Genomic DNA, 19,407 nt, shown 5'->3' with positions numbered 1-19,407 from the left:
TCCTCACCTCCAATACCAGTTTTTTCTCTTCTCCCTTCCCTCCCCCCCCCCTGCCGATTTCTGTTCTTATCGCGATCTTTCTCCTCCTCCTCTTTCACCTCGCTTTCTCTCCTTCTTCAATTAACAGCGATACAGGTTGTGCAGCTGGCTTAGTATAACGATCTTTTCTTAATTTGATCACGAGCATTCTGTTGCTCGACATTACGCGTAATTCTTTACTCATATTTTTTTTTTTTTTAAGGCGGTTTATTTATTTTTCCCCCCCCCCCTTATTTTTTTTTTTGTTCCTATTTTTATTGCTTTTTAATACCACCGCGTTTGTATAACGTATACGTTGTACGTATGTAATGCTAGACGATGTGGGTGTATAACGACGATATATAGCCGGGTGAAGAAGAGGTCTGGATAATTTTCGGAATTGGTTAATATTTGCTTGCCTTGGTGTAATCAAGCGGAAACGCAGTCTTGTACTCTTCGTATACTACATACATATATATATATATATATATATACATATATATGTATATTATACACATTCTCGAGGTTCGAGCTAATGAATACCGCAATATTAATGTAGCAAATAAGGAGAAGCTGCCCCGGCCAGCAGAACCAATATAATAATTACATCAGCATATCAGCAAACATCAGTCAGCGCTATTCCAACTTTCTCCTCATCCCTACGTCCGGTTCTCTCAGGATTCGTTTCTTTCTTTTCATTTCTCTCCGTTATGCATATACACATATACAAAGTTATACCTTTTCGCTATTGAGCTATACCTTTGTTTTCATCTCCTATACGCATTTTGCTCTTTCTTATTTTGCATTATTACAATCATTCTCCGTTAGAGGACTCCGAGACACTGTTCTTGGAATACACGAACCGGTATCACTCCTCACACGTGACTATATTTCGAGGGTAAATCTAAGCCCCGGGTCTATATAACAGCAACGCCTGTGCCGAGAACTAAGCCCCTAATTTTTCAGGGTAACTTGGGACACCCCTGTCGCCCTTTAGTCGTGGTGATTTTAAAAGTTGGACCGAGTGAGGGCGCGTCGAAGGATTGGTGGTGGTGATGGTGGTGGCGGTGGTGGCAGGATTTTTTGGGGTGCAAAGTCAATCGGCAAAGCTGCTACTGCTACTATTGCTGCTGCTGCTGCTGCTGTTGTATACAATCCGAAGGAAAGGAAGAGAGTCGAGAGAGTGGAGAGTAGAGTTTATATTGGAAAAGACACACACCCAAAAGCTCGACACTCTCCGCGAGTGAAACGTTTAAACTTTTTATGAGTTGCTGCGTCGTCATTCGAGTGAAGGAATTTCAATTTTGCCAAACCCCCTCCATCCACCCGTTACCCTCTCGAGCCCCCCGCTCTTCTCCACCCTTATCTCTCACCCTAACGAAAAAGATTTCGCACTCCAACAGGAGTCGATATCCTCCCGATCACTAATTAGTCCCTCGGCTCCGTCCGCGCAGCTTATTAGATACCTTGTAATCATGGTTTTTTCATTTTTAAGCATAACTCTCTTCTCTGTCACCATTCATTCGACACCCCAGTTTTGTGAAATCAAAATCGTTGTGCCAGGAAGTCATTACAGCAGTATATTATCTGTTCTTCATTACTTTTGATCCTGGACATTTTTGGTTCGATCAAATTTCTGGTTTGACAGCGTCGTTCGGCATTCCTTGGATGAGAAACTTGACTTATTTCATGATCCTTTGGGTTTGGGGATTGCTCCCTAAGGTAGGAAATGAAGTGTGTAAACCTAGGACAATGATTGTCACGGTAGCTGCTTACTCTTCTTCGAGAGTGATAAAAATCCAGGACAAGTTAGTGACTGATTTCAAGGGATATTCTCCAGTGGATTATACCGAGTTCGAGGTAGAAATAAATATTCATCGACGTCTTCTCCTTCGTCAAGGCTGAAATATACCAGGATTCACCCCCGTTTCTCCCGAGTGTCGTAAAGAATATACACTGCACCACCCCCTCCGTCTACTCCGTCCTTAACTTCCTGTTCTTCTCTTTCTCTCTGTTGGAAGAAATACTAAGGCATGCCTCCGCAGGTCATCTCAAAGAATTCATTCCCGATTAGCAAACTTGGACGAAAAAGGAGAAGAAGAGAGACCTTCGACTCCCAGAGCCAATACGTTGCTGCCTTGAATCTGTAACATGGCGAAGAAGAAGAAGAAGAAGAAGAAGAAGAAGAAGAAGAAGAAGAATGAAAAAAAAAAGAACGTACACCGTGAGGAAAAAGTAGGGGTGTTACCTCCGCCCCCGCCTTTTCTTCCCCCGCAGACGTTGGTGGGGTACAAACACACGGTTGCGTCGTTGTAGATCGAGCAAGCCAGAAGAGAAAAGAGAGAAAGAGAAGAGTGGATAGAAAAGAAACTTTGCACTGTAACAACAAAAGACGTTGTTATTGGACAGCATTTGAATCGTCGTTGTGTAGAGACTGTTCCTTATTGGAGGACGCTCAGCGTCGGCGTCGACTTTGGCTCCAGCGTCGGCGTCAACGGGAGGATACCCTTAGCAGTGGTGGTGGTGGTGGTGGTGGGGGTCTCAACTCTCCGGAGAGGCAGCTAGTCTTGGCATATATACTACAGCAGAGATGCCACCTAGTCCTTCCCGCCCGCAACCCTCGTCTCCGAGCCAATATGTAAGGGTAGGGGTACGGGGTGCAGCTCCGAAACGAACCCTTTCGAAACTGGCTCTCTCTTCTTTCACCCCTCGAAAATTGGGGTATAATTTCCTGAAATAAAACTGCCCCGTACAGGTGATTAGGTCGAGACAGATTCCTGTATCTTTTCTTCTCCCACCCCTATTTTTCTTTTTTTTTTTTCTTTCGCCTTCAAGGACAGACAGACGGAACTCTGATGCAGGACATGTCGCAGCTCGCGTCTCAAGCGTTGCGACTTGACGGGCGTCCGGAGCGCAGTGAACGTCCACCTCGAGCTTCCCTTCCCCCCACCCCTATCGGCCAGTTTTTGATCGCGGCGTCGGAACGGCTGCGGTGACTCTGGTGCGCCGTCTCGGCGGGGGTTCCCCACCACGAAGAGATGCCTCTTCGCCTCTGCTATTCCGTCTCGCTCATCCCCCTCAAGGGGTGATTTTACTGTATGCGTGCTGGCCACCCTGCGCTATGCAGTAGCAGCAGCAGCAGCAGCAGCAAGAGTAGCAGTAACAGCAGCAGAAGATATTCCCTCTGAGAACGGCGGGGAGGAGATTAACAGTGAATCTCTCTCCCGCGCGCCCCCTTATCTCTTCTGTACGGCAACGTCCCCACCACTTTTCGGCATCGTCAGGGGATGGTGGCATCCCTTCCACGTTACGGTGCCTCTCGCTTCTTCCCCTATCTCTAACCAACCCCCCCGCCCTTCGACACTCTGTTATACTTCTAGCCAAGCTACATACTTGCATGGAGGGAGGCTAAATATCACCCCGAATTACTATTGTTTCGGAATGGCAGGACAACAAGTCGTGCGTATATAGTAGAAATCCGATGCACGAGTTACTTTTTAATTATAAATACTTCTGAAAGTCTTCGAGATGATCGTTGTAGGTGATGATTAGTAACCATGCGTAGACGTTTTTGATTCGTTCAATTGACTTGGTATGTGTATAACGCGATATACCAGATATTAGTAGATAAAAATTGTTGGTTAACAACGGTAGTAACGAAAATGAGGGGAATGTAAGGTGAACGTCGGGTTCCCGGATGGTGGGGAGAATTTTTTTTTTATAGTTGCAGATTTGTAAAAATAGCAAGGCGAAGCGACGGTGGTTATCTGTTTCGTAAAATGCGAAAGTGGGTGGTGTGTAGTGGTATATACCCGGGGGTGGGTGGCGGTGGACTGTAGTGAGTCCGACTTGCGCACAACTTACTCGTTGCTTGTTGGTTAAGAGGTCGAAGCCCATCCACCCGGCCACACACCAACATCCACCCATTTAACGTGAACGCCTAGACGACGGGACGACGACGACGACGACGACGACGACGACGAGGACGACGACGACGAGGACGACGAGGACGAGGACGAGGAGGACGACTACGACGACGAGGACGACAACGACGGACGCGAACCGCTCGTGTGTAACTCGCAACTGCGCGCAACGCCGCCGGGACAAACCCTCTCCTCTCCTCTCCTCTCCTCTTCTCTTCTCCTCTCCTCCTCCTCTGCTCGTTTCCCACCTCTCCTCCTCCACTCCCCCCTGCCGTTCTCCTCTCACTCGCTCTCTCTCTCTCTCAATCTCTCTCTCACTCTCTCTCTCTCTCTTTCTCACTCTCTCTTTCTCTCTCTCTCTCACTCTCTTTCTCTCTCTCTCTCACTCTCTTTCTCTCTCTCTCTCACTCTCTTTCTCTCTCACTCTCTCTCTCTCTCTCTCTCTCTCTCTCTCTCTCTCTCTCTCTCTCACTCTCTCTCACTCTCTCTCTCTCTCTCTATATAACCACTTTTCATCCTCCCCCGCGCGATAACCCAACCATCTCAAGGCATCCTTAACAACAAGTGTACTACCCTCTATCCATTCGAATCGGCACACAACACAGCAAGCAACCCCAACGACATCACCGTTGCAGTTGCTGCGGCTAAACACCCACCTGCGGACCGAAGGAACACCTTTGCCTCGGGGTATAACTTGTTTGACTGACAGACACGGGAACAACCTCGTTTTGCAACAAGGTATTTTCACCCTCGGTCCATCAGCGCGATACAATATAACCGTGGTACGATACTGTGTGTTTATTTATTTGTTTATTTATTTACTTGTTTATTTGTTTGTTTATTTATTTATTTGTTTATTTATTTACTTGTTTATTTGTTTGTTTATTTATTTATTTATTTATTTATTTATTTATTTATTCATTTATTTATTTATTTATATTTAACTTTCATTTTTTATACTTTCAATTTTAACACAGTTTTGGATCAAGTAAAACTTTCACCGCGCACCCGATTCATACAATCTCGATGTGATGTTGTGCGTTCATTCATTTGCTGTGTATTTAGTAATTTATAAACGTTGTTTGAAGCTCTGACAGGCTTACGAAGTATTGCATGAAATAGTTGTGACAGGTCGAAGCCGTTGTTGTGACATTTGAAAATCGACTAACAAGCGGAAAGAAAAAAACTCCAGTGCAACGTTGTCAAAAAATATTCTCCATTAAACCTACGATCGACGATTCCAAGTGCCTTAATAAACAAAAATTAATGACTACTTAAATATACATACTGTGGAAAAGTGCCTTCAACGACTGTCGTTGTCGTCTCTCAATGAAGACGTCGACGAGTTTTAATTTCACACTTTAATGACACTTTGTCGAAACGAATTGTAATATAATTATAATCTAAAACCAGTGTGTGGTGACATCGAAAATCAACACGTAGCTCGGTGTAAAAATTAATATGCATCGATTAATTTGACCCCTCATTTGGATTATATTACGTGAATTAAATTTTTCGTGAAGTTTGTTGAGTTTGACGATCTTCGTGGCGTCGTGTACTGTGAAAATCTGTAAGAATGACATGTTCTTCGTTTTCTTGTAATCCACGCTGCTAACTGTAAATCATTTCACGAGTAATCCATTTGTTTTAATTTTTCTAAAATACGTGATCTAACACTGGGTGATATTAACGAACTGTCACTGCTCCGAGATTTTCATGTAAACATAACATACGAACGACGAGAAAACGATTCCATCAAACATTATACATCGAAAATTTATAGTGACGCCGTACAAATCGCTGATCGAAAATCAATTGCTCAGCCAATAATAATACAAACCAAAAACGCGTGGTTTACAATAATTCAAACTATTTGATCGAAGTTTTAATAATAATAAGCGATGAGACGGTGAATGAACAAAAAAAAAGCACATCGAACTGTATTAAAATAAAACTTTCTTACGCTGAAGTAAACAGTCGAAATAAATATATATATATATTTTTGAAACATCTTCAAAGTCGCTTTTCAATGATCAACGAGAACGGTGAATTGCGTTCATGGTTCGCTGATCGTGTGACGTGCGTCAAATATCCGTGAACGTTTTCTTCTTACGCTATCTGTGCTCCGTCGTAAATCGTATTTTATTTATCGTTTGTAAACGGTTGTTTTGGGAGTTGTTTACGGGTGCGTGCTGCTGTATCGGGCGCGTAACACGCACTGGTGGGAAAACGGCTGTTGTGAAACGTCAGTAAAAGCTGTATCGCCGAAGCGCCGACGCTCGGCGTCGCTTCCCCTCTGCTACTGAAAACCAGAAATTTCACCCTACCTGCCGACAGTCGGGCGGCCACTGCGACGCCGTACGCACGAAACACTGCGAAACATCTAAACAAACCCCTGCAGTCACGTGCTCGGCCTACCGACGCTCAAAAGCCGCCGGAAACCAGTCCCAAAATCGGGGAAACCTTCACGACGCTCCGATCACCCTGATAAAACTTCCCATTTTCTCTTCCAGCGTTCTGAAAAAACTATATTTATCCGTTAAATCCGTAATCCTGAGCATTAGTTCACCGAAAAGTACGCTTTTCGTTCTCGAAATACGATCACGATTAAAACAAACTATTGTAGGAAAATGGTGACAGACTAGGGAAACCAGTTCATCCTGAAAAAATGTCGAATCTTCACTGAAATGACCTACAAACCGTTTGGTAAAAGTTGTTTCAGAACATAAGTTACATTAGGTCAAGTCAGGTTGACCGTGAAATGGTCTCAGTTGACGGGAAACAACGAGGATTATGATTCCTGGGCTGAGTTCAGAAACCTTACTCGAGTGACTCGAGTATCGTTGTGTCTTTGTTTAATCTCATGTGTTCGACAGAGACGGTATGATGTCCGAGTTCACTGGGGTAAGGTTTCTGAACTCAGCCCTGGACGGTTGCACGTCGTGGTCGAATCATCTTTTGCAAGGATCAAATAGAACCGAGTGTCGAAGAGAATAGGAAAAAATTTTCCACCATCCCTCACCTCAAACAATCGCTCTTCTTTACTTCGGGCAATGAATGTCGTTGACGGAAGTACTTCGTAACATGCCTCGGTATCGTTGTACCGGAAAAAATCCTTCCCCATTTCTTAAAACGCGGTCAGGATAAAAGTATCACTATTTATCGAGCAACTGGAAAGTGTATTCTGAAGTGAAGTAACGCTAATAAAGATCCTCGAATGATGGAACGTACCATCGCCTTGTTGTTTATTGCCATGGTGTGACGACGTGGAGTGCCCTACGGGACCTGGAAAAACTCCCCCTAACAAGTTGGGCGAGAAGACAAACGTGAATCCCTTGTATCTCCATCCTCCAGACGTGACGGTAGATTCTTTTCATTGGTGGGGGGTCTAAACGGCCGGACGTTGAATACCTAGTCCGGATTGATCCCGAGGAGGGAATCACTGATTGAATGTTGTTATAAAATACGCGCACGAGCCGCGTGTCTCAATGGCTGATAATTTATTCTTGAGTTTTAAAGTGCGTCTGCAGAATGATCCTGCCGAGCAGAGCGTGAGCTCGAGAGCCAGGATTAAAATTCATAGACATGGACGGTTTAATCCTCGGTAAGAGTTTATGTTGCATATTTTTACAAGTGCCTGTAACGCACTCGCGCCGAGGATTATACCATCCATATCCTTCAGTTTCACCCCCGTAGTGACGACCGACGCGTTGTACTCCTTCATACATCATTATTATTAACAGACTGCCCTGCATGCCGACAGTGCAGCAGTCGATTGACACAAGTATAACAAGCGGCTCGTGTACATGACGGAGAGTGACAACACGAAATGATACAGACGCCCTGTAGTATCTTTCCTGAATTATTTTCTCCCTCACTACGATGTATAAACCCACGTTATGTAGTAACGGTATGTATTTGCCGACGACAATATAACACGCGAGTGTCAACGATCGTTCTTTTTACCTACTCTGAAAAGACATGGCGGTAGAGAGGCGGTTCACCGCGTCACTTTTGCAAACAGCAAACAGGAGACAGTCGCTTCAAATACTTAACTCTCTCTCTCTCCTTCTCTCTTTCTCCTTCTCTCACTTCAATACAGATGTCCGGCAAATGTACTTTTGTTTACGGACCTGATGTAGCACACAGGCCTTGGTGGTTGGATAGTATTTTTTTGCGATACATTCAGGGACGCGAAGCTCTGCTACAGTGTTGAAAACCTCTCCGATGTGTGTGCGACCCGAGTCCAGGAGACAGACGGACAGGCAGGGTAAAGTTTTTAAAAGGGGGCAGGACAGACCGCAGTTGGAATACACATGAATGGAAGTATGTGAATACATATTTGTTTAGCTAGAAGCATTTCGCTCTTTGGTTGCACCACTAACTCCGGCGTCCATTCCGACGCAACCATTCCTCTCTCCATCTCTCCGCAGACACGGATCAAACCGAAAGCCCATTTTCGTTCGACGGTCACTTGTTCACCCTTAAAAACAGGGAGGCTCTTCCAATGTTTGACTCCCCAATACACTTACCTCCCTACGGTCACGTTACTCTCTATATATCCGGAAGGCCTTCAGCGGTAGAGCACACCGTAAGTTTTTCGGATGAAATCTGTGTGCAATTTTTCGTACGGGTCTAATTTTCGACCTTTGCAATGACGTACGAAGGGTGATTTGCGAATGCAGATTCTCCCGGGGTGCGTCAGGCGTTACCGTTGGTATTATCGATTTGTCGACGATACGGTTGGACGCTAAGAACAAAAAGAAAAAGGGAAAAGGAGGGAAAAAAAATTTAATATATCCAAATATATCACTGCAGCGCCAGCAGGCGGCGACGATCGGCCATTGAGAGGCTCCCATAATTTGATATGCAGCGATATTCCTACGTGGAGTGAGGAAATGGTCCTCGCGGGGGGTTGAAGAAGCCCGAGAGAAAATGGCTGGGGGTCAGTCGGGGGCCGATGGGGGTGTTACTGATGGTGCGTCCTCCACAGATCCCACCCGGGAACATTAATCCGTCATAACAGACCACTGCCCGAAGGCCTCTGCCAATAAGTCTAGTTTTTTTCGCACTATATCTTGTCCCGCAGCAACAATGACCACCGCGCATCCATACTGACTCGTTATTCATGTTCTGAAAAAGGCAAGCCTCAAGAAATTCAACGAGAGCAAGTAATCGAGGAATCAGGTCAGACGTCTGACACGATTTTCCAAAATTATGCCCTACCGAAAATGATGTTCTAGGATTGACTCAAAGTACCAGTTTAGTCACTTTTTTTTTAATGAAAACAGCAAATTGGAATAGGTAGATGCCAAATCTTGATTGCTTCCGTTCGATGGACACTTGACTTGAATGTACAAAGCAACTGAAACTCTCTATGCATAATACATTTCTTGTACTATCGATACATTCATTCTAAAGCCATTTGATGTTTGATCGTGACTTTTGTTAATTGTGCTACTAATATCGACGCAATCGAAGATTGACGAGTCATTCTAAGAAGAATAGAACTATTGAAAATACCTTATGGAAAGGATTTTCAGTGATAGTAACGTCAAGGCACAGTGATTAGAAACTAGTAAAAGTTGACCATTCGGTAGTTGGAATGGTTCTCACATGATTGGACTTCACGTTCAGCGATAACTTCTCCGTCATACTCGAGCTATCGATCTCGTTAACATTGTAACCCAGAAATTGAATAGTCGAAACTTTGGAAGTTTCACATCTTTTATAAAAACATCTTTCTTCGCAAAACGTTTGTGAATGGTCTCACCTAATGTCAAGGGTTCATCCGCACCAAGAGAAGTTTAAAAGAATTCGTAGAGATCAGAATATGGAGAACCCGTTTACCGAGTTGACACCAAGACCGATATTTCGACTCAAAAAATGTATTGTCTTATCAATATCGCGTTACTTCCAGTCCAAGAAATAGCTCCCATATACAGTCGTCACCCTCTATCCGAGACGTTGCAGAGACTGAATATTGGGAGGGATTTTTTCATTACAAGATTCGGAAAGTAGTAGGACACACACTGTAACACGCGGGTGCGAATGGGGGGAAAAAATACTTTTTCCAAACGCACACATTCTCTTCCGTTGGGGACAGAGTCCAGTCCAGTCAAGGGTAACGCCACCCCATTTCGCCTCTCGAGTAGAAGCCCCGTGGCTCTTACGGCTCTGTAGCTTTGGGGCTTAAACAAAACTTTCCCATATTACAAGTCGGTGAAATATGAATACGAAGGTTGGGGGGGACGTTGGTCACTTTTCAGCACCGGGTAACCAAACCGGCGTCGTTTCTGGCAGAGCCAATTTGTTATCGACTTATCGTTCAAATTACTTACTATTAGTGTAGATTTATTTCGCATATTAGTCGCGAACTGTGCCGCAGCCTGCAACGGCCAACGGCCACTACGCCCCGATTCTGTATCAATTAATTATACACACCGACAACGTTTTCGCCGGCTAATGGTTCCTCATCGTTTTCTGGCAGGGTCTCTCCGCCGCCCAACCAGGACTTTAACCTACCCTCTGCGCGCTCCGCAAACCCTCGCTTCTTGGTCTTCTCGCGTCTCGACAAGGCTAATAGAGTGCCCGGGGCGTTGGGATATCATTACGTCCGTCGACACGCCTCTGTCCACCCTTTTTTACCCCTTATTTCGAGGTTTCATGACCAAGTGAAAACTATGCACTTCTAATCATATCGCCGACATTATCGCAAATTTATACTTCTCGGTCTAATCTTTGTAACTGCCGTGATTTGTGTACAAAGTTGGAACTTTTTTTTTTTTTCAACTTTTGATCAAAAACCATCACTTATCAAAATTTTCGTTACTATACATGAAATTCTACAATTCTTGATATTTTTCAAACTCTTCAGTCGCAAACTGCATAAAAGTGTTTAAAAACAACGTGAGACAAGAAGTAAATTTTTTTTTCATGAAATTCAGTAAGTTGAATTAAGTAAAGCTTGAATACATGAGGGTCCATCTACGAGATACGTGATATCTACGCGATAAAAGTCCAGACCTTTTATTGATTCAACTAAGTGATGGTAAATAATTTAAATTACGACAATCAGTGGATGATAAACAAATTTCTCAACCTGTAAATATAAGCATATTAAACAATTTAACGAAACTGGTGGTACGGAGTAAAAAAAAAAAAAAGAAAAAAGGAACATCATTCTCTTCTTTTTTTTCCCCCTGGAGGTACATATGCCTAATTCCTCTTTTTTCAAATGCCATCAAAGCCGCGAGGAGTTGAGGCTACGTAGTATAGACCCATTCTTGAAATAGTTGAAGAGCCTGGCTATTCCCATCTTCTTCGTTATTTTTTCTTTTTCTTTACTCTTCTAGCAGCTCTCCTCCCCCCCCCCCCCCCCCTCCCCCTCGCCCCGAGTTGTGTGCACGAGGGAAATGTTGAATAATTGATTTCTCGTACGCGGTTTACGTAGGTACGCATACGTGTCTGTATATGTATATATGTGCGCCCGTACGATGTTTGGTTTCGAGAATCTAGGGTCGAACGTCTATTTTTAATGCGTCGGTAACAACTGAGCAGAAGAAGAAGAAGAAGAAAATGTCTGTTTGTGGTATTGGCCTCTCTATCCTCCGGTATCTTTTTCTCTCTCTCTCTCTTTCCATCCGTATCCCACCATCTTTATCTCTCTTTCTCCCGCCAACGAGTCGATGATTTCAAAGGCGAAGCCGAATTCTTCACAAGAATCTTCGTAACCAGTTAAATACACACAATCAACTGTTTAGTTTGTTCACCTCGTGTTTTGCAAAGGATGGGTGGTGGTTAGGCACCGAGCGCAGGGTCTTGTCCACCTCCTCTACTCTTCTTCCTCATCCTCATCCTCGTCTTCATCTTCATCGCATGCATGCATGCATGCGCCTATTTACGCGCCCAACAACCAATCCTTCTCTTTTCCACTTTTTTTTTTTTTTTTTTTTTTTTTTTTTTATTTTACACTCCATCTCTTCCCTTTTTCTTTGCTTCCTCCTCCTCCTTGCTTTTCTCCCGTTTTATGTTCTATCTTCTTCGCCGCTCGTTTCCGAGGACAAAACTACACACGTAAGCCGCGCCGCCTGCGGTTTAGTCAGATATTGTATAAACAATACACGAAGTGACATTAACGGCCCCGCCAAACAAACATCCTTTTCTCTTCCTCTCTCTCTATCCTTGTTTTTTGTTGATTGTTTCATTGTTTGCTCGATCCTCTAACTATTCCTCAAGATACCTACTCCCACCATCTCTCAAGCCTTCACTCGAACACATCACAACCCATCATCTTCACCGCGTGATCGATATGAGTAAAATTCGAGGATGTATTCGCTCATAGATCTGGCGACAAGCGATTTCAACTGATTTCACGCGATTTCTAGCGATTTTCAAGTGACTACTTTCCAAAGTTGTTTGCGATTTCAACAAAGTGTTGACACGTGCGATTTCATGGGATTTCAAAGGATCTAATGCGGTTTTAGACGATTTAAAGCAATTTCAAGAGATCTAACACGATTTCATGCCATGTCAAGTGATTTCAAGCGATTCCAAGTGATTTTAACTGATTTCAAGCGATTTTAAATCGACTGCTTTACAAAGTGGCTTGCGACTTCGACAAGTGAATACACGTGCGATTTCAAGCGATTACATGTGATTTCAAGTAACTTCGCGCAATGTTGCACAATCTCACTCAATTACACGTGATTTCAAGTGATTTTTAAGTGATCGCTTTCTAAAGTGGTTTGCGCTTTCAACAAGTTAACACACCTGTGGTTTCACGCGATTTCAAGCGATTACGCGTGATTTCAAGTAATTTCACGCAATTACACGTGATTTCGAGTGATTCCAAACTGTTTTAAGGTGACTACTTTCGAAAATGTATTGCGATTTCAACAAGTGAATATCCTCTTGGCAAAATTAATGTACTTACCGTCACCGTATCGTCATTTTCCTTGTTCAATTCCTCATTCGGCTTCAAAGTTCCGCACGTATGAAAGTAATAAATAGACGAATATACGGGGCATGACAGACAGAGTTCACGCATCGAATAAAACCTTGCTACGGAGTGCTCCCTTGGCATGTATTAACGTTTATCGGAGGCAGGTTCGAGGGCTAATGGATATCCAGCAATCTAATAAAAAAGAAAGAGGGAGAAAGAGAGGAAAAATAACACCCCCTTAGCTCGATTTCCAGCTTTTACCTACCTACATTTATTGAAAAATATACACCTACGCCTTTTCTCGCGACTGACCGACCGGCTTCTTCTCTGCTCGCTGCATACAAACTGCCAATTTTCACCCAAAAACTGACCTCGTAAATCCGCTACTAGAACTTCTTTCCATCCCCTAAACTCTTATACATACTTTATTTCTTATTTCATTTTCCTCGACGGTGTTATTTATCTACGTTTCTTTTCCTCTTCTTCTTTATTTTTATTCCTTGTACGTTTTTATCCTCTTCATCTTCTCGATTCTTCAATTTCACGAAACGCTGACGTCACAACGCACCGTCAACATTTCCAGAACGTCAAGATAACACAAAATCCGTCCAGTATAATATCGATCGTTGATTTCTTTGATTTCTTGGATTAAAGGTAAGAAAAAGAGTGAAGAAAAAAAGGAGAAGGGGATTTATTTCAAAGGCGGGCAAGTTACTCGAACGATTCCTTAGGGATGGTGGATAAGGATGGGGGAGAAGGAAGCGCGAGATGTGTCTGATGTTGGAAAAGGGACGGCCGACGGCCGTCGGAGGTCTGAAGGTCTGGAGGTCCTCGAACGGAAAGACAAATCGGATTGAAGTCCGTTAAACGAGCTTGAAGATCACGTTTTAGCCGGGGTGTATATGGGGTTGAATTGGATAACGAAGAAAATATTTTTCACCCATCGTACCCGAGGGACAGCTTACTCTCTCAGCTCCGGACGCGGACTATCTTGGTCGCTTACTTTTAACCGAGCGACTTTAGCCGTCTTGAATAAAGAATCGCAGGCTCGAGATCCTCTGACAAAATTCAAACAATTTCCAATCGTTCGATCGATGGAATTGACAAAAATAACAGAAACGTGTCGTAGAAAATCCCGTTACGGTGTCGTTATTTTAAAAGACAACGCATCGTAAACGTATTTGGTATGATTGTTCAACCGTTGGTGAAACAGTCGCTTACTTCGAACGATTAAAAACAAATTATATTCATCGGTACAAAATTTATGTTGTTCGTGGTTGGGTAGTGATATTAATAAAAGTCGAAGCGAAGGAAACTGAGGAGAATTAAAAGTGAAGCCAAATATCGGATAAGAATTTAGGAGACGTCGAAAAGGCCAGAAACGAAATCTTTGAACGATCTAATCTTTTTTCATGAATTTTGTATCATTTCAATCCACTGTTATTACCGTGGATGACATTTTTTTTTTCTACATTCCTCAAACATTTCTTTCTCCCTTCCTGAATTTTCGAAATGCGGAAAAGGTCAAATACAAAATCTTTGAACGATCCAACCTTTTCTCATGAATTTTTTCTTATTTTCCAATCCACTGTTATTGTCGTTGTGTAAATTTTTTATTTTTTTGTTCATTTGTTCTCTCTTCCCAACTTTCGACCCATCCACAATCTCCTCTCCTTTTTCATTCTCATATATTATATCTGACAGGACGAAAAATTTTGAAATTTTTCGTACCCAGCACGTGTCCCAGAAAATAAGACGGTGAAAAATTTCATACACACGGTTAATTCCTTTCTAAGCCCCCGAGGTTAGAACAACGTATACGTTCATTAATGTTCGCCCATCGCATTTGTGTACGTACGGATTTGGATGGAACGAAAGTTGTATCGTTCATACGCGGGTATACATACGACATATCACAATCACCGTGGCGAGAAGCGATTTAATCGCGAGTCACACTTGTCGCGGGTATCACATATCCTCGACGCTTTAACTGCGATATTGCAAGAAAGAAAAGTAATCTATTTTCTTAATCGCGATTATTTCGGCCGGGCACAACAACGAGTCGCAGAAATCCTTGGGAGTTTTTCGTATTATACTTATGGTACATTTTAACACATCTCGTGTATAATTATTACAAAATTCTTCAACAAATATCGTACAAAATATACAATTGTCGCGTTGGAGATTTTATACGTTTTTATTTTTTTTTTTATTATTGTTTTTTTTTTTTTTTATTCTTTTTTTTTTCTCCACATCGCAAACGTATTTTTTCACTTCAAATTCAATTTTCGCGTAAAAAAATTTTTTTAACGGTAGCCCGGCACAGAACACGGAAGTGTTTGGCTAAGCGAGTAGCTATGCGAAGTTGTTTTTCGAGAACATTCGAACTTGTCTGGCGGTGACGATTTTTATTCCCTCCTCTTCCTCTCATCTTTTCCGCTATCTGTTGGTTTTTTTTTTTTTTATCCTTTTCTCGTTTCACCTTTCTTCGAGATCCGTTGTTACTTTAAGCAGCTATAATAGATACCCCTGGTTTTTTTTTTTTTTTTGTAATAATTTATCGCATCGATGGAACGTAATTCGTTGTTTTTTTTTTTTTTCGACTTCCATTCAATTTTTTTATCTGTTACAGGTGAGGCTCTCTCGACTCTTCTCAAACCATTGGTTGTACTCGCTTCGACCCTCTGTGAGTAACAACATAAATTGTTATTATCGTAGTTGGCACATTTAATGTTTTCTTCCATATTCTTCTGCAAATTTTTACTAAATATCACCGATGTCTGAAATCCGATTTTTTCACCCCGATATTCACGATGATTTAATCTGGTTCTTTATTTGTTTATTTATTTTTTTATTTTTTTTTTCACTGTAAAAATTTTCAATCTCACTGGAGACTTTGATTTGAAAAAATATCAGCATCAAAACTAATTCGAATAACGTAAACTGTATTTGTTATAACAACCGAAATTTTGCTGATTTTAATTCGATTCCCTTTATTCGAAAATAATATTGTTTCGATTTTTTTTTTTTTTTTTTTTTATATCAACTGAATAATCGAAATAGCAGATTTTCTTCAATTTCAACATACCACTCTCTCAGTTGCGAAATAAAACTTTTTTTTTAAACCACCAATTCTCATCTGTTCAATATCACTTTACACGTAATAATTACGTACACAAATCCCAGACACAAATCATTTGTAAACTTGCGGCAGCGAAGTTATTAAATTGTTATTATTTCTCCCAAGATTACAAATCCAAACTTTAAGGAGGGTAGGGGGGAGGGGTATATTTTTCCATCGTTTTGAGACGCATGAAAAAGAAGAAAAAAATAATCAACTCAACTCTGGCGCAATAATAAAAACAAAAATGTTTGTCGACCGGTGTAATCGAACTATTTTTCGATTACAACGGTCTTTGCGAACGTTTCTTTTTTTTTTTTTTTGTTCCCCCTTCTTTTCTCTTGTTGTTACAAGAAAATCTCTCCAAGAAGGTATAAAACTCACCTATTATATATATATATATATATATATATATATATATGTATATATGTATGTATATATACACGTGCAGTGTAGATCCGTCGAACGAGTAAATCCATACGTTTGAAATTGCGGATAGCGAAATACTGAGAATAATTTAGCAGTCAGTCAAAACGGGGATGCCCTTATCGAAGACAACGGGGTTTTCCCCGTTATGCCGAATTGCTTGTACTATCAATGAACCAGACGCAATAAATAAGGGGATGCAACAATATTGTGGCGCTGGAAGGGCGCGCACAGCGTCGAGAAAAGGCTTTTGACAATGGGCCCGGCCAATTCGTTCCTATCCCGCGTATGATCAATCCATAACAATATATCAATATTCAATTATACCCATCCTCGAAACTCTGCGCAGGGACGAATAGAGCGCGCGCCTTTCCTTCTTTCTTCCTTTCTTTCTTTCTTTCTTGGTTGAATGTGTCGAAGCATCGCTAGAGGACGGATAAATTTTAAGAGCAAGAAAAGAAAAAAAAAAAAAACAAAGATAAAGGTTTGAATCCAAGAGAATATTAATTCCAATAATCCTTGGAATACATTCAATTATTTTATTCAATTGTAGTCTGGAAATATGAAACAGTGTAAAAATATATTATTCAATTGAAAAATCACATTTTGCTAAGGACGATTGGAATAAATGTTGTCTTGGATCGAACTGTTTTAATTTTTTTTACTGCAGTTGAAAGCTGGTACGAAATGAAAATCATTTTCGTAGCCAGAAAATATGAAATTTTTTAATACGGTCACTTTTACTGTATTTTCATGTATCTATTACGATAAATTGAAGTCAAGGCCTTTTTTGATTGGAAAAATATAGTCAATGAAACAAACTGATTTTGCGTTAAAATTACCAAAAAATGCGATATTGACAACTTTGATCGTAATAAAATATGCAGTTATAAACTGACACTTTTTTTTTTATAACTAAAACAATATTCAAGCAGTTTTTGTAACAAACGATAACGATGTTACAAAACATTTCCTATCGCTGTAAGAAATGAAATTCTTTTCAGCCGTTCGATGAATTAAATCACCTTTCCGAACAACCTGTCCTGCAAAAATATCAAGATTGTTATTAGCTACGATCGTTAATCGAAAAATAATCACGATAATGATGATAATCGGGAAAACTATACGATTTTTCTGATATATCCGACGTACTTGAGCAATATTTATAGAATCGGTATATTTTTCAAACGACCAACGATGATCGGTATCGGAGCGCCGATCTCACTGAACTATGAGTTTATATTACAAGCCATAATTGCGATCCGTTATAGAACGAGTATAGCAATAAAACTCGCGTATGGCGAAACAAGAAAATCTGAATCTGCTACGACCTGGTAATCGGTTGAAAATAGTCCCCTTCGGCATGTTTATTTCTTTGCTTCCGTAATCAATCGTCACCTGCATTATACGCGTGGGTACGATGCTAATTAACTGAAATAAAAATTTCGAAAGAATACCGATTTTTCACTCCACAGAATACAATTACCGATTTTCAATTCTCGATCACGCGAGATTTTCCAAACGATATGAAAAAATCGCGACTTCTCGCAGAGATGTGCAATATTTGTCGTAAAAATTATGCCGATTTTTTTTTTCTTACCGATTTTTCAAGACAGGTACATCGTATCAACGCCTGACATTTTTTTTCTGATCAACCGTCAAATCCTTTGCGGTGTTTCTACAAAAATCGGCATGTTTATTTCTTTGCTTCCGTAATCAATCGTCACCTGCATTATACGCGTGGGTACGATGCTAATTTTCTGAAATAAAAATTTCGAAAGAATATCGAGTTTTCACTCCACCAAATACAATTACCGATTTTCAATTCTCGATCACGCGAGATTTTCCAAACGATATGAAAAAATCGCGACTTCTCGCAGAGATGTGCAATATTCGTCGTAAAAATTATGCCGATTTTTTTTCTCTTACCGATTTTTCAAGACAGGTACATCGTATCAATGCCTGACATTTTTTTCTGATCAACAGTCAAATCCTTTGCGGTGTTTCTACAAAAATCGGCATGTTTATTTCTTTGCTTCCGTAATCAATCGTCACCTGCATTATACGCGTGGGTACGATGCTAATTTTCTGAAATAAAAATTTCGAAAGAATACCGATTTTTCACTCCACAGAATACAATTACCGATTTTCAATTCTCGATCACGCGAGATTTTCCAAACGATATGAAAAAATCGCGACTTCTCGCAGAGATGTGCAATATTTGTCGCAAAAATTATGCCGATTTTTTTTTTCTTACCGATTTTTCAAGACCGGTACATCGTATCAACGCCTGACATTTTTTTCTCACCGACAGTCAAATCCTTCGCGGTGATTCTACAAAAACCGTCTTCCAATCTTCATCTTCTTCTTCTTCTTCTTTTCGTATACTATACGTCTATAATTATCCTCAAACAGGGGCGTACGAAACAATAAACAAAATTACACTTCACTTCCACTCTCTTTCACCCGCATTAACAATAAGCGTGATAAAGACAGAGCACAATAAATACCCGCAGATGCACTCTCACACACTCATTCCTAAGACAATTGCCTCAAGTCGTGGATAACAAAGTGAAACGAGCGATTCGTGTGTGCGAGAGTGCCTTCAGTGTTCGGAATATAAGCGGGACGTAATGACCGACCAATTAACCGCAACTTTTGTTTCTCACCTGGTGGTAAACATATTTCGTAACAATGATTTTCCCATGCATTCTTCGTACCTATCTCTACGTATAAATAGATATATGTATACGTTATAACAACAAACGACGCACTCGTTTGTCTGTATATACCGTAATTGTACGATACACACACATATACAGTAATCATCAAGAAGACACGCGTTGTACTTTAATCTTGCCTCGAGCTAAATATATAGAATATTGTTTATCGAAGCCGAAAGAACCGTGTGTGGAAATCTCCTATAATTTTTAATACGTACGTAATCTACCTGTAGGTATATTACACACAACTCG

At 41.2% G+C, this 19,407-nt stretch overlaps 1 protein-coding gene across 8 annotated transcripts in view; it reads left to right on the top strand.

Annotated features, from left to right (window-relative positions):
- LOC107227598 (forkhead box protein P1) overlaps positions 1 to 19,407 on the top strand; it is a 215,469-nt gene that overhangs the window by 155,014 nt on the left and 41,048 nt on the right. For 7 of the 8 annotated variants that reach the window (XM_046739554.1, XM_046739553.1, XM_046739558.1 and 4 more), the window contains one exon: positions 15,518 to 15,571. The exons of the other annotated variant lie outside the window; for it this stretch is intronic. In XM_046739554.1, the coding sequence (XP_046595510.1) occupies positions 15,518 to 15,571 (54 nt within the window). The remainder of the gene's footprint in view (positions 1 to 15,517; positions 15,572 to 19,407) is intronic. 8 annotated transcript variants of the gene reach the window in all.

The sequence above is a fragment of the Neodiprion lecontei genome, chromosome 5, assembly GCF_021901455.1.
Source record: "Neodiprion lecontei isolate iyNeoLeco1 chromosome 5, iyNeoLeco1.1, whole genome shotgun sequence".
Taxonomy (NCBI): domain Eukaryota; kingdom Metazoa; phylum Arthropoda; class Insecta; order Hymenoptera; family Diprionidae; genus Neodiprion; species Neodiprion lecontei.
Note: the sequence above shows the minus strand (reverse complement) of the source record. Positions and strands in the feature narration are given on the sequence as shown.